This window comes from Jaculus jaculus, chromosome 7, assembly GCF_020740685.1.
Source record: "Jaculus jaculus isolate mJacJac1 chromosome 7, mJacJac1.mat.Y.cur, whole genome shotgun sequence".
NCBI lineage: Eukaryota > Metazoa > Chordata > Mammalia > Rodentia > Dipodidae > Jaculus > Jaculus jaculus.
Genome location: NC_059108.1, coordinates 105,041,692 through 105,060,183, shown reverse-complemented (window position 1 = coordinate 105,060,183; position 18,492 = coordinate 105,041,692). Strand labels below are relative to the sequence as shown.

At 40.6% G+C, this 18,492-nt stretch overlaps 1 protein-coding gene across 2 annotated transcripts in view; it reads right to left on the bottom strand.

Annotated features, from left to right (window-relative positions):
• The window catches only part of Atl1 (atlastin GTPase 1), a 67,520-nt gene extending 51,132 nt beyond the window's left edge, over nt 1-16,388 (bottom strand). For both annotated transcript variants that reach the window (XM_004649168.3, XM_004649169.2), the window contains exon 1: nt 16,295-16,388. In XM_004649168.3, the coding sequence (XP_004649225.1) occupies nt 16,295-16,328 (34 nt within the window). In that variant the 5' untranslated portion in view covers nt 16,329-16,388. The remainder of the gene's footprint in view (nt 1-16,294) is intronic.
• Nucleotides 16,389-18,492: the final 2,104 nt, after the last annotated feature.

Genomic DNA, 18,492 nt, shown 5'->3' with positions numbered 1-18,492 from the left:
TCACTAATATTTTTATGTTTCAGCCATATTTCAGTCACAGATATGGAATGTTTCTTTTTCTTTTTCTTTCTTTCTTTTTTTTTTTGATTTTTTTGAGGAAGGCTCTCATTCTAGCCCAGGCTGACCTGGGATTCATTCTCAGAGTGTCCTCAACACATAGTGATCCTCCTACCTCTGCCCCCCAAGTGCTGGGATTAAAGGCATGCACCACCACACCCGACTACAGATATGGAATATTTCTATTACTGTACAATTGGTGCTGTTATGCAATATACAATCTGACTAGAATAAATGTCACTATAACATTAACAAAAATGTTCTTTAGAAAAACCTACATATTCAGATTAGTGCTGCTCTCACCTTTGGTCAGAGAAGATTCTTTTTGCAGACAGCAGTGACTGCTGGGAATGAAGGCCCAAACCAAAGTAATACCATGACAGGCTTTAAAAATATTAATAGGCCTAAATTTCTATTTCCCTGCAGGGCCCAAATTACTGACACAGCACTTTATAGTTACTGGGAAAAACAACCACAAACTGCTTAGTACCCAAAATAATCCCTGTAATGGGCCAATCAAAAAGGACCAAGTAGATATTATACATTCCTGTGGCTCTTGTGACTATAGATAAGTTTGTTTAACGTTCCTCAGCTACTATGTAACCAATCAGCTTGTAACATATATACTCTTGCTAAATGTCAACCAATCATGTAACTGCTACGTTCCCCTTTTCTTTGTTTGATCCTAATAAAAGTGCCTTCTGGACACCATTCAGGGCTCTTGGACAGACCAACTGCGTTGGTAAAGTCTGGAGCCCAAGCTTAAGCCCAAAATAAAGCTTTTTGCTGTTTCATACATGTCCATCTCTCTTGGTGGTCTTTGAGGACTCTGTGAGCTGAGCATAACATTTGGGGACTCGTCCGGGATCCCCAAGCCCCTTGAGACCCCCAACATGTTAAGCTGACCTGCCAGCTGGTAAGTGTCTATGTTTTGTCTTTCTTTCAGTCAGTATAGAGGTGAACTCACCCTGTAATTCTGATTTTTCCCCTGAGGTCTGGCATATGTGCCACTGGTGATCACCCTGCCTGGGTAGTGGCTCCTGGGTTCCCCAGGCTCACCTGGAGGGGATTCAATCCCCTCAATGGATTTGCAGAGACAAAGTGGGTCACTCCCACAACTTGGTGAGAGGCTGTTGTCTCACTTTCAGTTTTGCCTCCACGTGGCCAGGAGGATTTGTTCTTTTTCTGTGTGTATGTTCATTGTGCTAGTTAGTTGTATCATGTTTATGACTGTGACTAAAGAGATGAGATGGACTCAGGACCCCTTTCTCTTATAGAGAACCATTTCAAGGAAATCAAATACCACACTCATAACCTGAGCATAGAAATTGAAAAGGAAAGTTAAATGTGTTTTGAAGGAGCAAATGACCAACCTTATATGTTAGGTGGCTGACTGAAGACACTTTTGACCTACCGACCATTCACCAAATGTTCTAAGTCAACTTCAACTTACATAGAGGATTATTAAAAACAACAGAATTCCCTCTGAAGAGGTAACTTATAATTTGTCAGGTATTTAAAAAAAAATGTAATGCCCTGTTACTTAAAAGGAGAAGACAACTGACCTGACTTCTAGGACACCCTGCCTCAAGATAGCAACAAAATTTGCCTTATTTACTCGTAATGAAATCATTTTAAAGTGTTTTATTGGTATTACTGACATAAAATTGTCTTTAAACTGCTTGCTTGTTAGTGAGTAATAGGACTAATTAATTTGGTGTCATTTTTCTTAATAGCCTTATAAGAAAGATGGTTAATAATGAGATGAAATGAATTGATTGAAGGACTGGGAAGGAAATTTCCAATGTTGGGGCATAGAATGCTCATTATAAATGCTTTCTGAGTAGTACTTAGATCAGAATGTTAAAGTATGTAAATAAAGGTGTGCGGATGTAAACAAAAAAAAATTTAGGGCTGGAGAGATGGCTTAGCAGTTAAGCGCTTGCCTGTGAAGCCTAAGGACCCTGGTTCGAGGCTCGGTTCCCAGGTCCCACGTTAGCCATATGCACAAGGGGGCGCATGCGTCTGGAGTTCGTTTGCAGAGGCTGGAAGCCCTGGCGCGCCCATTCTCTCTCTCTTCCTCTGTCTTTCTCTCTGTGTCTGTCACTCTCAAATAAATAAATTAAAAAAAAAAATTTCAGGCTAAACCTAAACACCATGCCTAAAGTTAGAGATTTTTAAACTGTTTACAAACTCTTAAGGATCAAAAAAACTAATTTTCAGGCCAAAATATGTTGGGATAGCTTGCATAGGCTTTATCAAATTTAAGTCATAAATAAAACATAAAATTGTTTTATGTTAATAAAAATTTCTGTGGTATATAAAATCAATAGCTATCAAGCTTAAGCCAAAATCATTGGTTGTCAAATAATGTGTTTTTCTTTCAAAAAGATTTATCAAGGGTTATATTAATATTTACCTAGCTGTTTTGGCTCAGAAAAGACAAGATTCTACTCTATTGCATGTAAAGTAACTGTCTCATTTCTGGCATTTTAAGTCCAGCGCTTATAACAAAATTAACTCTGAAGATATATTCCTACTTTAGGGTACAGCCTCATGCTCAAACAATGGTCCTCATCTGACAAAAATAATTTCAAGCTACATGGATCTGGTTCCAATGTTCTCTGGACAATTGGTACCCACACAGGTATATGAACTAATCAAAGATGTTTTCAAACACAAGTGCTAAGACTTTATATTGTTTTATTTGTCCTTTTCTAACAATTTCAAGGTTTAATTAATTAATTAATTTGTAAATTAATTAGTATTGTTTTCAAGACTGGTAACAGGTTTTGCCTATAGTTATAAATGTTAGATATTTAAAATGTGAGATGTGCCTACTTTCTATATCTCATGTATATGGCTTATGCTGCCACAGTACAAACAAAAATTTTAAAGATTGGACAAAATGATTTTAGAAGCCTTTGTGCCATTCTTTAACTATATCTATTTCAGTAATCAAATGTGCTCTATATGAACGTACATCCAGGTTGGTGTAACTTCTTTTCTAAGTGTGCTAATTACCTACGTTGAAGCCAAGGCCAACTGGAATCACTGGAGCAAAGGTGCCAATATTTTGGCCTGTGCTCCCAGGTCATGAGGCCACTAGAGATGATGGGACACTTCTACACTGGCCCCTGGTAAGTCACCCGTATTCCTGAGCAGGGAGGATATGGAGGCCCAAACAAAATTGGTGTACAGTCTGAAACAGGAGAGTTACAATTGAGGAACAATCAGTCCTCCTAACTCCCAAAGAAGGAAATACTACATGACCAGCACAGCCCTGACTCATCCTAACAGATAATAAAAACAAAAACAAAAACAAACAAACAAAACACCAGTAAGCTATAGGGCTACTCCTGGGTCCCTAAAGTCTCTTTGGAGAGTCATTAGTGACCTCCAAAATTAATCTTTCATTAAATTTTGGCTATCTACATGGTCTTAAACACTCAGAGAGAAATGTACAACCAAAGATAAAAATGCATTAAATATATAAATGGCCTATTAAGTAATACAACAAGAGCTTTCTAAGAGGAGAAACAAACAAACATTAAGACATCTTTTCCCCACAGTTCTAATTGTATGTTAAAAAACTATAAATGTCAAAAGGGTTATTTTCAAATCTAAAATATATAAATCAGTTCTGAGACCAAAAATATATTTGTACAGCCTTTAATGGCATCCAATAGCTCTCTATTATCAAGGTTAAATATCTTATATGTTTCTGATAACACTGCTAATATCTTATCTGTTTTACAAGTCATGTTGAGTACTACTGTGCCATTTAATGAACAGTTCTGAAAGAAAATCTCAGTCAGCTCATCCTCAGATGGTCCTGAAACAATACAAGCCTGTCTACCTGAATTCCCTCAACCTCAAAAAGGACCAATTTGCTGTGTGCTCACTTCTCATTAACTCCTTACTTGTATCCTTTCTCCCCAATGGTCTCTTCCAAGACTATCTTCCTATACTCTGGGGTCCATTACAATAGTTCCCCTCTCTGGGAGAGACTCTCTAACTCCAACAAGTCCTCACTTCGTGTCCCATTAGTAGGAAATAGTAAACGATCTGATGTCTTTGTCCCAGTCCCCTAAAAGCAGTTAGAGTGTCTTCTCATGAGAGGGAGAAATAAAGGGAGATAAAATTAGGTTGAGTGATATGTGGATCCTAGCTACAGATGATTGGGCTTCTGCGTGAGAAGGAAAATACTTAATAGCAGAGGCCAGTAAGTTAAAAAGGAGATATAAAGGGAAGAGAAAGGAAGGGAGGAGGGTACTTAATAGGTTTATATTATATATATGTAAGTACAGTGATTGAGATGTGGAGGTAATATGATGGAGAATGGAATTTCAAAGGGGAATGTGGGGCGGGGGAGGGAATTACCATGGGATTTTTTTTTATAATCACGACAAATGTTAATGAAAAAAAAAAATTAGGGTGAGTGGACCACCACCACCACTCCATAACTACTGAACAGGGGACTAGGTCTCCGTACATCACTACCACCCCCACGAGACCCTCCAACCTCGTTGGAAAGGGCTAAGGCTAGACAACAGAATCAAAATTGGTATGAATCTATGTTCGATTGGTTTCCTTGGTTAACACCTTGCTTTCAGCCCTGGCTGGACCCCTGGTTTTACTATTATTATTATTAACCCTCAGACCCTGCATAATCAATAAATTAATCTCCTTTGTCAGGGAACAAATCAACACAGTGCAACTCATGGTGCTTCGGTCACAGTACCATCCCTTGCAACCTCTCCTCTAACAAGGACCCAAGATTGGATCCTCTTAAGTTACAAGCAGAGAGGGGAATGAAGAGCCCAAACCAAAGTATCGCCATGACAGGCTTTAAAAATATTAATAGGCCTAAGTTTCTGTTTCCCTGAAGGGCCCAAATTACTGACACAGCACTTTGCAGTTACTGGAAAATACAATCATATACTGCTTAGTCAGTACCCAAAATAATCCCAACAGGCCAATCAAAAAGGACCAAGTAAATGTTATACATTCCTGTGGCTCTTGTGGCTATAGATAAGTTTGCTTAACATTCCTCAGCTACTATGTAACCAATCAGCTTGTAACATATATACTCTTGCTAAATGTGAACCAATCATGTAACTGCCACATTGGAAATTCCCCTTTTCTTTGTTTGAACCTAATAAAAGCACCTCCCAGACACCATTTGGGGCTCTTGGATGGACCCACTGTGTTGATAAAGTCTGGAACCAGAGCTTAACCCCAAAATAAAGCTCTTTGCTGTTGCATACGTGTCCAACTCTCTTGGTGGTCTTTGGGGACTTCGTGATCTTGGCATAACAGGAAGACTCAAAACTCACCAAAGAGCTCATAATAAGTGCCTGTTGTGTATTCAGCACTCCATGAGATTCCTCTATCATGCCCTCTAAGGCTCAGGGAACATTGGCAAAAAGTGAGCAGAAATAATATAAGAGCCAAAGTATAAAGAATGCAAGAGCCAGAGGATAGGGAAGAGTGTTTTGAAATGCTCTCTTTGGGAATGAAGTGATCAAATAATAAAAATTATAAGACCTAATAAAGTTAATATACTCTTCATGCTTTAATATCAAAGTCAAACAAAGAAAATATAAGATAAATTTAGTTGTAAACTTACTTGCAAATATTTTAATCAAGAGATTAGCAAACCTATGAATGTATTTAAAAATACATATTTAAACATTTTGAAAAACAGACTCTGAAGAAGACTACAGCATTAAAAAGCAATGATAAAACAGGGGTAGTCATGAGCCCTAGGGGTGTAACGTCTGCTGTTGCCTGTCTAAATGTATATACTATTCTTATCAAACTGCCCAGTAAGCATTTCTGTTAATGTTCATACCCTTATATTAACGCTACTCTCACTTTTGGTGGAGAATCTTCTCTTTTCAGATGGCAGTGACCTTGGGACAACTCAGAAGGTATCATGGAAAGAAATGACCACAATGCTCAGTACTACAATGTCTCTATCACACCTTCCAAGCTCAGGGTCTAATGCGGAAGAGGTAGCAGAAAGAATGTAAGAGCCAAAGGAAGAGTAGGACTCCATACATCATGCTCCCTCAAGACACACAATGGCCTGGATATCCATGGCCTCACAGTGCCTGACACTACCTGCACAAGACCATCATAAGAGGAGGAAAAGATCGTGATATCAAAAATGAAAAGAGAGACTGATTGAGATGGGGAGGAGGTATGATGGAGAATGGAATTTCAAAGGGGAAAGTGGGTGGAGGGAGTGTATTACCGTGGGGTATGTTTATAATCATGGAAGATGTTAATAAAAACTTGGAAGAAAAAAAAGCAATGATACACAGGAGAAATTAATACACATGCTCAAAGAAAGGCAAAGGCTCAGAAAAGACCTAAGACCTTAAGTTTATGCTTCAAGTGAATCCTTGACACAGAGACAGGCTACAGTAGTTAAAGGGGTGGAAACATTGTTAGAGCCACAAGTTGGGACATCATGCCCTGAGGCATTGCCTCTCCCCAATAACTGACTGTTGCTCCCACAACACATAACCCACAATCCCAATGGGGGTAACCTGTGACCACAATGAGGAGGGCCCCTTTGGAAAGGGGGCAGGGATGACGGAAAGGATGATACCAACATGTGATGTTACCATACTAATTAATTTATTTATAATTAATAAAAAATCAAAATAAGAAAAATAGCATACCATGGCAAAGGATGAGAATTTGAGTTCCAGAATTACCACATTATTTGCTTATCAAGTTTTCACTAAATTATAAGACATACAAACAGAAAATTATGGTTTATTTAAAAGAAAACTAAATACAACTGAAATTGTCCCAAGGAAAGTTAAAATACAGGCTGAAGAGATGGTTTAGTGGCTAAGGCACTTGCCTGCATAGTCAAAGGACCCAGTTTCCATTACCCATTACTCAGTACACATATAAAGCTAGATGCACAAGATGGCATATGTGTCTGGAGTTTGTTGGCAGTAGCTAGAAGCCCTGGTGTGCCCATTCTCTCTCCCCACCCACCCTCTGTCATCTTCCTCTCTCTCTGAAACAAATAAATAAATAAATATTTTTAAAAATAAAGTTAAAATATTGTTTGATAGCACCTGTAAACCCAGCAGAACTTATATAGAAAGTCAAGCAAATGTTAAAGATAGCACCGTTGGGCTGGATAGCTCAGAGGTTAAGGTGCTTGCTTACAGAGCCTAATGACCTGAGTTTGATTCGCCAGTACCAACATAAAGCCAGATGCACAAAGTGGCACATGCATCTGGAGTTCATTTGCAGTGGATGGAGGTCCTAGCATGTGCATTCTCTCTGTATGTCTTTCTGTTATCTCTCTCTGCCTGTAAATAAACAAATTAAAAATATTTTTAAGAGCTGGGTGTAGTGGTGCACGCCTTTAATCCCAGAACTTGGGAGGCAGAGGTAGGAGGATCACCATGAGTTTGAGGCCACTCTGAGATTACATAGTGAACTTCAGGTCAGCCTGCGCTAAAGTGAGACCCTACCTTGAAAAACAAAATTAAATTTGTAGTACTATTTGTTGAAGTGAAAGATCCTGTAGCAACTCAATGCCATATGAATAAATAATGATCTCAGCAAAATTAAATACATGGGCATTTATAAAAGCTAATAGTATTTAAACAACAGGATGAAGGAAATGGATATTACAATAAACAGATATGAAATCAAGAAAGAAACCAAAAATTCTAGAGCTAAAGAACACAATACCCGAAATGGAAATTTCACTGGAAGGATTAAAAGATAAATTTGAGCAAGGAAAATGAAAAAAAAAAAAACAGTAAATATAAAAATAGGTCATTTTGAAATTATTGAGTCTGAGGAATAAGATGAAAAAGATTTTTAAAAAGTGATTACAGCTTAAGTAGGTAGCATCCAATATACAAAGTAGGAGTTTCAAAAGAGAGAAAGAAGTAGAGAGACAATTTCAAAAATAATGACTAAATGTTTCCCCAATTTGATTAAAGACATATATGTATATACATATCTAATAAATTCAACAAACTCTAAGTAGAATGAACTCAAAAATATCCACAAGACACATTCTGATCAAACTATCAAAGGACAAAAAAAAAAAATGTTTGAAAGTATTCAAGGGATTGTCAGTACACACTTTTCAGCAGACCCTTTGGAAGTTAGAAGGCAGAAAGCTGCTATACTCAAAGTGTTAAAGGGATATATATATTTATAGAAAAAAATGATTAAGATGATCAAGAGAGTAAGAAAATCAACTTTATCAAAGTGTTTACTTCTGGAGGGCAAAACTTGCCATTAAGGAGGAGCACACAAGGAATGACACATATTAATAAGTTCTACTTCTTCAGCTGGGGAGCAGGGGGCATGGGGACTCATTCTCATTCTTTTTTATGTTTTTAAACATTTTATTTATTTATTGAGAGAGAGAGAGACAGACAGAGAGAAAGAATGGGCACACCAGGGCCTCGAGCCACTGCAAATGAACTGCAGATGCATGTGCTACCTTGTGCATCTGGGTTAGGTGGGCACAGGAGAATTAAACTGGGTCCTTAGGCTTCATAGCAAGTGTGTTAACCACTAATCCATCTCTCCAATCCATTATCATTGTTTTCTAAACTGAATGTATACATTTTATATGTTACTTTGTAGTTAGATATTTATATGGATTCTTATGTAAAAGAAGAAAAGCTTTCAAATCTAAAAACTTTTTCATGACAAATATCTTGTGGTGGGTCATTATTTTCCCAAGGATCTGAGGATCTAACTTATTGTATATTCTGGTCTAAACAGGATGAAGCCTGCAGACTTTGGATGTGGGGTAAAGGTAAAACCCAGAAAGTAAAGTAAAACCTGTGTGTATGTATGCTTGCATGTGTGTGTGCATGTGCGTGTGCATGTGTGTGTATGTACAAGAAGAATGTACCTGAAGAAAAAAGACACAGGACAGCAAGTTAAATGAGAGATATGTGTGTGGGGGGGAGGGTGGAAAATCAACAATATGGGCCATATATACTGTGCATATCATACAGTGTATATAGGAACCAACAGATTTTTTTTGTTTCACCAGGACAAAATATGTAGAAAATGAGGTTAATAAAAATAAATTAGTTTCATTTTAAGAAAAATCATGAACCAAAAGTAAACTCTTCTTTCTTAAAGTTGCTATCACTGGAATTTTGTCATGGCAATGAGAACTAACAGAACCATTCACTTTCTGAACAAGAACAATAAAAACTATTGCCCATAAACAACCACCTAGTATTATGGAAGGTTTCAGAGAGTCTTCAACTTTATACTTTAAAAGCCATGAGGTGACTGGGACAGAATCTGGAACATACTCTGTCTCCTCCATGACCAAGGTAAGCCTCCTGTAGGTCTGATCCCTGTCTTGAGCGGGAATCCATCTGCTCCTCCATGTCCTCTGTATGGTCTGCCATTGTGCCGATCATCCCAACCTGGACCTCACTCATCCACTGCTGGATAGGTAGGTCTCCCCAGGCAAATTCTTGGTTTTGTGGTATATTGTCTCTTGTCAAAGAGAAACCAACTCTGCTCCTATGTCCATCAACTTCATTTCCACCAGCATGTTCTTTAATTTCCTTGACATCATCTCCATTTTCAAAACATATAAAGGCAAACGATGGTCTTATAGTATAGACACATCAACAACGGATCTATTTCTATGATGTATGAGCTTCAACCCAAACATTCCAAAACATAAGGTTGAGGTCAGGAGTGTCCCAGTTCCATGTGAGAATGAGGCTGGGCCCTCTGTGACAATTTTTACACTAAACTCTGCTATAGGGCTAGGGAGATGGTTCAGTAGATAAAGCATGGGCAGAGTACCTAAGTTCAGATCCCCAGGTCCCACATAAAACTTTGGAAGTCATTATTGGCTTCTGTAATCCAAGCTAACCAATGACAAGATGGCAGGTAAGAGACAGGAGAATTTCTCAGAAGGTCATATATCAAGTAACCTGGCAAATGCATCCTTGAACACAGAGAACAAGAGACCTTGTACATGACTTTGAGGGCTTCTTCTGCATCTAGATTGATATGTGGACAAAGATTCTGATTTGGTACATCTTGAATGTTCCTTGCAGGGGTATCCTTATAGTATTGTAAATTACTTCATTTGTGAATGCTTCGAATGCTTCCATGACAGAAGCAGAACAGGATTCTACTTTCTTATTGCAAATTACTTCATTTATTTTCTTCCTTTTTTGGTACTGTGTGTGTGTGTGTGTGTGTGTGTGTGTGTGTGTGTGTGGTGTAGGCACATACTTGTGCAAAGCCATGCACCCCATCCATGCACATGCAAATGGAGGTCAGAGAAGAACATCAGGAGTCCTTCCATTGCTCATCCACAAGTTTCCTTGAGAGGCATTTCTCATTGATTCCAGTGCTTGCTATTTTCAATAGCCTGGTGATTCTCCAGTCTCTGCTCCCCCTCAGACTGGGATTACAGACTTGTGTGGCAATGCCCAGCTATTTATGTGGGTTCTTGGAAATCAACCTCAGGTGGTCTCAGGGCCCTTGAGGCCCTTGAGGCCCTCATGCTTGTGTGGGAAGTGATCCTACCCACTGAGCTATCTTTCCAGCCATCTTTTCTTTATTCTTCTATTTCAAATTCTGATTTCATTTCTCTTCCCCACTTCACACAAACTGTTCATTATTCTACAAGCAGAACTTCTTGTCTGATAATTAACATGCATTCATTCTTTTTTCTTTTTACAAATTTTAGTTTCATTTCTTCCTGAGCTTAAAGTACACTTTTATAAAAGTTGTTAAATGATAACTTTCACATTTTCCTACTTTATCATTAACCTGTTCACCATAGTTCTGTTCTTAAATATAGTATCCTCCAGACTGTTGTTCACCTCACCTCAAAAACAAAACCTAAAATTTCCTAATCTAAAATCCTAAAATTTCTATGAATGTCTTTTCAACAGGTAGATATTTCCCTATGCTTACTGTGAAACTAAGATAGTTTTTCCTCTTTTTTTTTTTGTTTACTTTTATTTATTTGATAGCAACAGACACAGAGAGGAAGAGGCCAAGAGAGAGAGAGAGAGAGAGAGAGAGAATGGGAGCACCAGGGCCTCCGGCCACTGCAAACGAACTCCAGACGCATGCGCCCCTTTCTGCATCTGGCTAACGTGGGTCCTGGGGAATCGAGCTTCAAACCAGGGTCCTTGGGCTTCACAGGCAAATGCTTAACTGCTAAGCCATCTCTCCAGCCCAATTTTCCTTTTTTTTTAAGCCAGTACTTTATTGTAAATATTTTTCTCAAGCATTATTGCACTGTTAGCTTTTGTTAAATTGTAGGAACATTTCCACATGTATCCCAAGTTTTTGGGCAACTTAAGTTTTGCAGAAACAAACAAAAAAACAAATGAGTGTGCACTCTGTTTTGTTTCTGGAAGTATGTCAGCTGTGGCCCAGCAGTAAAAGACTGCCTTCTGGGCTACTGTTGCTGATACTCATCTGTCCCCTTTATTTTCCACACTAGCACATTCTTGTCTACTTTTCTAGTCCAAGGCATTCAAGTGTGTCAAGCATTGATTCCTCATACTAGCTTACTCTTAGATAGGCTTCTTGTGACACCTATTGGTATCTATTCTAGTTTCTTGTCCTAAACACATGAACTAAGGAAGTGACCAATCCTGAATTTTTATCCTTTCTAACCATACTTGCAAATTACGGTACCTCTGGCAAGTTCTTTATGCCTTCTAATCTCATATTCCTCACTTATTACAATAAAAATAACAATGCCTACTTTTGAAAATATGACCATCAAGTGCTTAAATACACTCAAACCCCTCAACTATAGATTTAGGAAAAGGTTGTGGGAGTTTTCATTTCTATTCACAGTCCTGCTTCTCAAGGTATCTCTGAAAATGATCTATGATCTTCAAAACCCATCCCCAACTCTAGTGAACAGCAGGCATAAGTTTTTGCTTTCTAGCTTCCCTGGTCCCAGCAAGATTTAAACTGTGTCTGGCCACTCAATAAAAAGAGCACCTGATTCAGGGTTCTACATAGTCATCTTAATTTTAGCTCTTATTTGTAGATTCTGCAAATCTCTTTTGTGCTCTTTTTTGGGGGAAGGGTAACGATTAAATTTTCACATTCTGGATTGTCTACCTTAACTCTGCCTTCTTTTTTTTTTTTTTTAAATTTTATTTATTTATTTATTTGAGAGCGACAGACACAGAGAGAAAGACAGATAGAGGGAGAGAGAATGGGCGCGCCAGGGCTTCCAGCTTCTGCAAACGAACTCCAGACGCATGCGCCTCCTTGTGCATCTGGCTAACGTGGGACCTGGGGAACCGAGCCTTGAACCAGGGTCCTTAGGCTTCACAGGCAAGGGCTTAACCGCTAAGCCATCTCTCCAGCCCTGCCTTCTTCTTTTTGTTTGTTTGTTTGTTTTTGTTTTCTTTTAGGGGGTGTTTGTTTTTGTTTTTGTGTAGCCGAGGTAGGGTCTTGCTCTAGCCCAGGCTGACCTGGAATTCACTATGTCGTCTCAGGGTGGCCTTGAACTCACAGCAATCCTCCTACCTCTGCCTTATGAGTGTGTGCCACCATGCCCACCTCTGTCTTTTTCTTTAAAATTTTTTTGTTTATTTATTTATTTATATGAAGGAGATCAAGAGTGAAAGAGGCAGAGAGAGAAAGATAGTGAGAGAGAGAGAGAATGGGCGTGCCAGTGCTTCCAGCCACTGCAAATGAACTCCAGATGCATGAGCCCCTTTGTGCATCTGGCTAATGTGGGTCTTGGGGAATAGAGCCTCGAACCGGGGTCCTTAGGCTTCACAGGCAAGCACTTAACCACTAAGCCATCTCTCCAGCCCTGCCTTTTTCTTTATAATGTGTCTGAAAACTATTTACTTAGCTTGGTGATAAGGTAACTACACTGTCTTATGACCAGACTGTTTTCCCATCAGAGACCTCTGGTTTCTATGAGGGCCCGTTTTCCCTATTATTCTCATAGCAAGCCCATTCATTTATAAAAATATTCCACAGTAACATGCTGTAGAAAGTAAATTGGGAGGAAGAAAACCTAGCTTCTGCTGGGCACAGTGGCTTATCCCTTTAATCCTAGCACTTGGTAGAGGTAGGAGGATCGTTGTGAGTTCAAGGCCATCCTGGAACTACAAAGTAAGATTCAAGTCAGCCTGTGCTAGTGAGAGCATACCTCGAAAAAACACAAACAAACAAAGAAACAAAAATCCTAGATCCTAACCTCAGTTCTCTAACAAAATATATGACTTTAACTAAGTCATTTAACCTACATGAAACTTCCTCTTTTTCCATCTAGAAAATAACTGGATGAATTAACAAAAGACATATAATTACTGAAGAGACTAAAGTCCAGGAGTAATAATTCAGGTGAATTTGTCTTGAAGATATATAGTTGTATATTTCCATAGTTATATACTTAAAGAGACAGAATAAGATGAAGATAAAAATTCTAAAGTTGGTCTGGAGAGATGGCTTAGTGGTTAAGGAGCTTGCCTGCAAACACTAAGGTCTCATGTTCGACTCTCCAGGTCCCACACAGGCCAGATGCAATGATGCAAGTGCACAAGGTTGCACATGTGCACAAGGGACGCATATCAAGTTTAAATGAAGTGGCTAGAGGCCCTGGTGTGATAATTCTCTCTCTCACTCTCACTCTCGCATAAAAAAGGCAGTCTGTTGCACTTGCCTCAAAAATAATTATTCTAAAGTCAGACTGTCAAATGGAGCCTTGACACTATCATTTACTAACTCTACCTTTTAGTACATAAAGTAAAGTTATAGTACCTACCCTGTATGATATTATGTTAATGAGGCTAGCTTCTATTGCTATTATTAGACACTTAGTGTCTGTTAAGCACTGTACTAAGTACTGATATTAAATGAATTGAGGCATCTGAGTTAACTAGCTATCTGGGATATAGCCCGTATCAAGCATAAATGAGCTAAGTTAATGTTTCTCAAGGTAACATCCAAATATTATCTGCTCAGCCTCTTACAATGCTAACTAAAAGGTAAATAGATTTTGAGGCCCTACTTCTGATCTATTGATTTTAAACCCCTGGTTGGAAAATGCCAAAATATTCACTTTTCACTATGCTCTCAATGTGATTTAAAAATATTTTATTTGTTTATGAAAGATAGGGGGTTTTATGGGCGTACCAGAGCCTCTCACAACTGTAAATGAACTCCAGATGCATACAACACGTTATGCATCTGGTTCTATGTGGATACTAGGGAATCAAAAAAGGCAAGTTAGTGCCTTTAACTGCTGGCTGACCTATCTCCCCAGGTCCACCCCATGTAATTTTTTTGCAATTCCACTTGAGAATAACATTCCCAAGAGGAAAAACAAACAGACAAAACCCACCATCCAGTATGTGAGAAATATGACCAAATGCTATAGAATGATGATCCAAAACATGAAAAAAGAAAAAGAAATTTAATCCTCAGAATAAATTTTCACATGCGTGGCTCCTAAGAGGGTGGAGTTAGCAGTCTACAGAGATAAAAATCAAAACTGAGTTTAACATATGTACTTTAACTGTGAGTGTTCAAGAAATTCCTATTCCAAAGCCAGATGTGGTGGCATGCGCCTTTAATCCCAGCACTAGGGAGGCAGGGGTAGGAGGATTGCGGAATTCAAGGCCACCCTGAGACTACATAGTGAATTCCAGGTCAGCCTGAGCTAGCGAGACCATACCTCAGAAAAAAAAAGAAAAGAAAAGAAAAGAAATTCCTATTCCAGAGGGCAAAGGAAAGAATGAGTAGAAAACAGACACTAAAAACACTTACCTAAGGTTTCAAAAGAAGCAAAAGGCAAGCAACAACACAACAAAAACTGTGATTCCAATAGTCACTCCTATTAAGATTGGGGCTTGATGATCTCAGAAATAGAACTTAAACTCAGCTAATGACAGGACTTTCTGTTTCAACTCTCCACAGCTCCCAGAAACCTTAGATAATCTCTCAGATGTAAACCTTGTCCACTGAGGACCAAGTGGATCCTATGACCACTAGAACAAAAGGGAACTGGAAAAAAACCCTGAAAAGTACATGTATACCTCTTGATTAGAGGAGGTTAAAATAGAGACAGCTCACTGAGACAGATGAGAACCAAGGAGCTCTGAATTAGTAAGTGTGAACTTCCGATAACAACTCACAGCTAATGAACAAAATATTTTTTCTATCACATCACAGTGGCTAGAGATTCTCATTAGTCCAGACAATCCAGCCGCCTTAGAGGGCTCGGTCCTAAGATACTGGTGAGCTAAGCACCATGAGGCAGTCAGAGAGAAAAGGACACCCAGCTTGCCCACTCCTACCACCCAGCACCACCCAGAATCCGTTTGGAGCAGGAGAGCAGGGCGGGCGGGGCGTGGGTTCCCGCATCACTGCACTGCTCTGCCTGCGTGAGCACCGCCCACCCACTCGCACCCTGAACCCACTGGGCCTGGCCTGGCCTCTCCTCTCCTCTCCTCTGTCCCCCTCCCAGCCTGGTGCTGAATCATTAGCCCAACATCTCAGAAAGGTAGAAATCAAAGAACAAAGCCAGCCCTGGCGCTAGTTTGAATGGAGCAGCAGGTCAAGGTGGGGCAGAAGACTGGAAACACAACTTTACTCCCCTTGTCCCCAAATTCCCCCCAACTGACCCCCAAATTAAAATGAGTACGCCGTGCTTGGGAGTTCCCAAGAAGACACCCTCTCTCCCAGGTTGCTCCAGCCCGCAAGGCTGCACCCCAAGCCCGCGTGCTCCGCCTCATTGTTCCAGCCAGCGCGGGTGCTCCCGCGTCCACAGCCCGCGCCCTGCCCTGCGGTGGCTGCAAGGGGAAAGGGGCTGGGGCTCGGCCGCTCAGCTCCACACCCCGATCCCTGCTCCGCTGGCCGGCAACCACAGCCCCAGGCCCACCCTCCTTGCCATCCCTCCAATCAATCGCAGAGGCCGAGCTCCAGGTCCCCAGAGGGCCTTGTGGGTGCTGTCCAAATGCTAGCAGGAGGAGGCCCGGCCTGCAGCAGCAGCAGCAGCCCGCGTCCCCGCAGGGCGCTCCCGGGATGGAGGGACTGCACAGCCGCGGTTCCTCGGCCCCAAAGCCCCGCAGCTCGGCCGCGGCCCTCTCCCGCGAAGCAGCCCCGCACCCTCCTCGTCTCCAGAAGCAGGGCGCCGAGGGCCAGGCCCCGGGCAGGCGGCTGTAGTTCCCCGCGCTAGGTTACTCACCCCAGCTGTTTCTGTCCCTGCGGCTCTTGGCCATGGCGGTCGGCGGGCTGCGGGCGGCGGGCTGCGGCGAGGCGCTGTCACGGCTCGGGCTCGGCTTCTCCCGGGCCGCGGGGTGCAGGCCGGAGGCTCGGTGCCCGCACGGGGCGCAGCTCGCTCACACGCTGAGGATGCGGCTGTGGCGCTGGTGCGAAGGAAGGAGTGGGGAGGGAGGGGAAGGGAGGAGAAAGCGGAGGCACCGAGCTCAGCATCACAAGCAGGAGTTCACACAAATACCAGCGTCACACCCCTCGTTACTTCAGCCCACCCCCGGAGCGTGAAGACAGTGACAGACGATGTACTGCAACATTTTCAATGGAAAACACACAAATAAACAGCACTCCCTCACAATGCTAAGATTCAAAAGCATTATCTACCGAGAGAAAACCACAAAGCGTTACTGTTCCTACTGTTCAAATACCTGTTCCTCATTAGTAAAACATGCCAACATTTAGACCGTTGGGATAGTTAGAACAATGTGCATTTAAATTCGAGGCCTCTTTTTTTCTTTCCATTTTAAAAGCAAAGTCATGTTCTACATAAAGAAGAAATCATGTAATTTTTAAATATGCATGCCAAACAGGTCTTGATTTTAAAATTAGGCCAACAACATTTGGATCAAAGTAAATTAGAGATTTGTCATAATCTGCCACAGGCTCAAATTCTAGCGGGCAACATCTCTCAGAGATTCACAGAGACAGTCTGGAATCATAGTTCTATAGCAAACATTTGAAGTAGAATCCGCTACAATGGGTAGAAGTCACTCTGGCATCCATAAAGGTCTGAGACAAATTTGAATGAGAAAGCAAAAGGCAACAAATACATTCTTTTTTCAAGGTAGGGTCTCCTTTTAGTTCAGGCTGATCTGGAATTCACTATGAAGTCTCAGAGTAGCCTCGAACTCATGGCGATCCTCTGCCTCTCAAGTGCTGGGATTCTTTAATCCGATGTGTGCCAACACGCCCAGCTAACAAATACATCTTTAAAATAATTCTCTTTCGTTTCGCTGTTTTCTCCCTCTCTACCTACAGGCATGTTTTGTGTATATCTTAGTCGCACTGCCCCTTCATGCTGCCTGACCCACTAGAATATCTTCATCATATTCTTCATCTCGTGGGTTTTCTTCTGCCCACACTTTGTACTGATCAATTCTCCTAGCCTTTTAATGGCCAGACTCATGGTCTTTTACTATCACTCATCATAAGCAACCTCTTGCTCCGCTCCTTCTCTCTCAATACAACTTACTAGGATGGCTTCAGACAGGACCTCCATGAGGATAATTCTCAAATCTACATGCCTTCTGATCGCCCCCCCCCACACCCCTTGAGACAGGGTCTTGCTTTGCGGACCAGGCTAACCTCAAAATCATGATACTTGTGCCTTTTCTTCAAAGTGAGGGGCCACAAACATGCATCAAGTCTGGAAGTTTATGCTGTCTTATGGAGATAGAATCATACAGCGATGAGTTTACAAGTCCCTAAAATTATACCACTTTGTTTCTCTACTGATACTTTGAGGTCAACATGCCTCAAATCAAACTCTTGAGCCCACTCTTGCCAAATATTACACATTCCGTATTTAAGTTAAGAACTCTAATGACGTCAGGCACATGCACACTATAAATAAAGTTTATGCTGTGGATTTAAAGATTTAGAAGAACTGTGTTCTCCAAAAGCTGATGAGACAATATGGGATGGCAGAATTATCTTACCCTTGTACCTATGAACCAAATTCATAAAACAAAAAAATAATGTTTTCTGGTTTTAATTTTCTACATATTTCCTGTAGTTCTTATCATATATTCTAGCTTAAAAGACCCTTCCAGATGAATGAGTCTTATTAAAATAAAAATTATTGTAGATTCCACAACATGAAGAGGGAAGAGAAAATTTTATAATTTAATACCTATTGCTAATTGAACAAGGAAGTAATAGTCAGGCCTGGTGACCTATAATCCTAGCTAGCTGAGAGACTGAAACAAGAGGATTGCAAGTTCAAGGCCACCCTAGGCAAGTTATCAAGAGTTATCTTGAAATAAAAAAGTAAGAAAGAGGGTTGTGTATGTCGCTCCCACATGTAGCTTGCCTATCATGTGGGAGGTCCTTGGTTCAACCTCCAGTACTTTAAAAAATTAATTTCATAAAACTTTTTTCTTTTAATTA